Here is a 4,366-nt window from a genome sequence, read left to right as displayed (position 1 = left end):
GATCAGTTATATATGTTTACTGTTGGTGAGGGTGGAATATATGATCCGACTATATATACATTGTATGTACTTATATAGCATTTCATTTCCTTTTTTTTGTATAGCAAATAATAAAGTGCTCTAGAACAAAATATTATCAAATCATTATAATTATAAGTAAAAAATTATAATTATAAGCTCATACAAAATCACTTTAGAGTTTGGTCAATGAATATTTTGTAAGTATATCCAAATATTTCATTTCTACTGTTTTTATCAATATTTGAAAAAACTTATTGAAAATTTGCCCATTCTAAACTATCCACATCAAACGATGCGTATTACATTAAATCAAGATAAAATTTAAACACACAGCGAGCTTGAAATAAATTAAACCCTGGGACGAGAACTTTATATCAAAACACTATTTTGATAGACATTTTCTTTAATTTTCTAATAATATTGAATAAGAATATGCATTTTTCAATTGAGCCACCTTTAAACGCATTTAATGTATTGATCCGCTTTTGAAATAGCACGGCGAATGGGTAAAGAAAATAATACGGTGTCATATATACGTCGGCTTTGACGATCGCATCTTTTCAATGGTTTTATTTATCCGCGTTTCTTTACATCGTTCCCATGTGCGTTCAATTAATATTCAATTTAGTTTACACTTGACGATGTTTAGGCAAATACATACCAAATATTTAATATTTTCTTTTTGATTGTTTGAAAATGAATTGAGTAGGAAAGCACCAGGTAAGAATTGATATCTTCTTAAAAATGAATATAGTTTGTTTTTTTATTTATATACCGTAGATCGTTATTAATTTGTGTTTTTTGTCTTTTTGTTTCACAGTTATACGTATTATACTATATATTTGACACAACTATATGACGGTTTTTTTAATTTGTTTGTTTGTTGTTGTTTTTTTTTCATTAAATAAAAACAAACTATGTATTGCATGATGTTAACGAGACACAAAATCTAAACACACATAAATCGCAAAATCTGTATATTCTTTTCATTATTTCAAGTGACCTATTGTCATATTATACACCTTTTTCTTATTTTGTTTTATTATAAAAATATATAATTGTCATTCTGTATAACCTACAAAATATAAATATATTTTAGAGAAGTAAGATCATCCTTTATGTTTATTCTTTTACAGATTTATAGAATGAGCCGGTCACCTTACCAATTCAAAGACAATTACATCAAATGTCCGTTATGTTCAAAAACATTTACTGGCCCACGAATCTTGCCATGTCTCCATTCGTTTTGTTTGACATGCTTAGAAACTTACGTAAAGGAAGGCTCAAAAGATGGTCGCTATGACAAATCAACGGTAGATAAGAAGACAAAGAACAGTAGTCCGGTAAACCAAAGTACAGGCAGTAAAAGTGCAAACACAAGTCCTACCGATCAAAACAATCTTCCCGATGCTAAGAGTCGGCCATCAGGTAGTAAAACTGCAAATACCAACTCAAGTCCTACTGGCCAGAGCAATATAGCTGATGGTAAAAGTCGATTATCACCAACGAAAGCTAAGTCGCCAACCAAGTCAAAGTCACCAACGCGACAAGTGCCAAAAACGAGTCGTGACCCAATCGATGGAGCATCGTCCAAATCTGGCAATGTTCAGTTCCAGGGAACTTCGAAGGGATTCCCATGTCCGTGCTGTAAGAAATTTACTACAACGCCGCAGTTGCCTAAAACATCGCCTGACAAATGGGCTGAATTATTCCCAGAGAATAATCTACTTGCAGACCTTGTAGATTTACATTCAATGAAAGTCGGTACCAAAGTTTGCGACCCCTGTAAACGCAACAAGTCGACATCTCAGGTTCATTCATATTGCAAAAGTTGTCGAGATGCAATGTGTGAACCATGTGCAAAGACACATAAAGGGTTACGAAGCGTCGATAACCAAAGGTTCAACAAACGCTCAGATTTGCGATGCTAAAATTCTTTAAAAGTAGAGGAGAGTTATTAACGACAGTGAAAACTGAAAGAGCACTATTGTTATGTTCATTCCACTCTCTGCTGTTCGCAATGTTTGACTGAGAATCACAGGAAGTGTGACCGTGTTGTCACAGTTGCGGAAGCAGCGCTAAAAAGTAAGACCAGTGGAAATATTTCATCTTTAGAAAATGCACTGGACAAATACAAATCTCATATGGATATCGTACATAAGGATCGGTCCAATCTTTTAAAAAAGTTAGATAACAAGAAGTCAAAATTAATGGGAGAGTTTGTAAATGTTAAGAAACACATCATATCTCAGCTCGAGAAGATGGAGAAAGATCTCAACACGATATTAGACTCTACACATCGGCAAGAGACGAAGAAAATCAAGCAAGATATCACTAAATGCAAAGAAATTCAGTCAGCCGTTACAAATACAAATGAAATTCTATCTGTCGCCGACAATCACGGATCAAATTCTCAGATCATTGAAATGACCGAGAAAGTCCGAGGAGAGTGTGAATATTACGAAGAAAGTATTTCGATACTCTGTTCGCGCATGCGCACGGTCGACTACGATATTGCCCTAGATAACTCATTGCAGCAAGTGATGAAGAGACTGAATCAATTCGGTCGTATCGATGTTAATACTACCGCTACAAAACTCCCGCCAGCACCAAAACTTGCAGCAACGTTGGGTCTCCAGAGTTCAACGACTAAGACAAAGGCAGTTAAACCAGAGTTCACACTGTCTGGTAAAAATGCAAACGAGATAGGTGAATTCTGTGCAAGATTTGAGGAAGACACTCAAGACTGTTGGTTTACTGGAGCGAAGTAAGCATATGTTTTTATTTCCTTCATTGAAAATCATATTTTACACGTCTTTAGACGAATGCAACGGATACATATAGACATATACCAGAATAAAAAAACCTAGAATTTATCTATGATTTGAATTACTCCTAGAATATGATAACGGTTTTGAGCTTAAAAATCTGTTACACAATCATTTAAAATGAAATAATTAAATTTATTAAATATTGTAATAAATATAACGCTTATTTGTAGATTTTTATCAGACGGTCGCATATTACTAGCAGACAGAACAAATCGGAAGCTTAAGCTGTTTACAAGCAATTTCATGCCTATAAGAGAATTTCCTCTATCATCCAAGCCATGGGATATAGCACTTGTCACCGATAAAGAGGTCGCCGTTTCGCTACCGGCGGAATGCAGGATTCAACTCATTAGTGTTGATGGGGACTACCTAACCCAGACTCGATCCATTCCAACCGATGAACCATGTTTTGGTATATGTTACACTGATGGGAAGTTCCTCACTGTCACCTATGACGGAGATCCGCCCAATTTGAAAATCCTGTCTCCCACAGGGCAAGAGTTAACGTACGTATGCGTTGATGACGACGGGTTTACTCTGTTCTCTAAGCCCCTGTATGTCACATGTACACCTAAAGCCGAGCAGATATGGGTGTCGGATGATCGCCTGGGTTGTATTGTAAACTTGAAGGAAACTGGGGAGTTAAACTTTAACTACTCGGCAATAGACTTAGGAAGTGCAGGGGGAATTACTTTAGATCAGGAAGGTAATAAATACGTATGTGGTACCACGTCAAATAGCGTACACGTGATTTCTCCATGCGGTAAAAGAGTAAAAGTCCTCGTGACAGGAGAATCGATCTCGTACCCACGTGCTGTTGCATACGAACCACGTGAAAAGAAACTGCTTGTTACACAGGGCGATAAGGATATTGTTAAGGTGTTTAGTTTGGCATGATAGTTGTGTTCTTGTGAGAGTAAAATGTGCAAACAGTAAAAGATGATATTCCTTTAAAAGGAATCCGTATCTGTTCTGAAAATAAGTTGTATAGCGACCAAGTTCATTATTCTGAAAATTTGGTTTTTGTATAAAACATGCATATTTACACGTACGTTAATTATCGAAGCACATTTAACTATAATTACAACGACAACAATTCTCATTTACTAGTATTCATTTCTGAATATCCTAGATGTAATTTATTTCAGTTTAGAATTATATTTATTAAATTACTTGTATTTGTAAAGTAAATTGATCATATCATTCGGTACAATAATGCTCATCACATTATGTCTGCAATTGGTGTTTGTATCAATGGCTTCATCCAATAAAGTTCCATATAATTTCTTAACATGTTCATTAAATATTTCATTCAAATATGTTATAAATACATTTGATGTTTTTAGGTAAAAGGTCAGCTTGACCGGCATTCAGATAATTATCTCCTCTTAACGTCTAACATTCTCAGTGGTTTAGTCACCATTGTTTCAGCTGAGTGATAGTAGGTTCGGTCACGACCATGCATGTTCGTTATATGACGACTCCAAATTGCTTCATTAAGTTTCAAGTTAACA

At 35.1% G+C, this 4,366-nt stretch overlaps 1 protein-coding gene across 1 annotated transcript; it reads left to right on the top strand.

The window, feature by feature from the left end:
* Positions 1–503: 503 nt before the first annotated feature.
* LOC132732689 (uncharacterized) lies at positions 504–4,160 on the top strand. The gene is made up of 4 exons (XM_060719160.1): positions 504–741; positions 1,158–1,921; positions 1,994–2,788; positions 3,023–4,160. The coding sequence occupies exons 2-4, from the start codon at positions 1,167–1,169 to the stop codon at positions 3,747–3,749; spliced, it is 2,277 nt and encodes a 758-aa protein (XP_060575143.1). The 5' UTR covers positions 504–741; positions 1,158–1,166; the 3' UTR covers positions 3,750–4,160.
* The last annotated feature ends 206 nt before the right edge of the window (positions 4,161–4,366 follow it).

The sequence above is a fragment of the Ruditapes philippinarum genome, unplaced genomic scaffold (assembly GCF_026571515.1).
Source record: "Ruditapes philippinarum isolate M1 unplaced genomic scaffold, ASM2657151v2 ctg987_1_1_1_1, whole genome shotgun sequence".
In the NCBI taxonomy this organism is placed as follows: Eukaryota; Metazoa; Mollusca; class Bivalvia; order Venerida; family Veneridae; genus Ruditapes; species Ruditapes philippinarum.
This window is presented reverse-complemented; position numbering and strand designations above follow the sequence as displayed.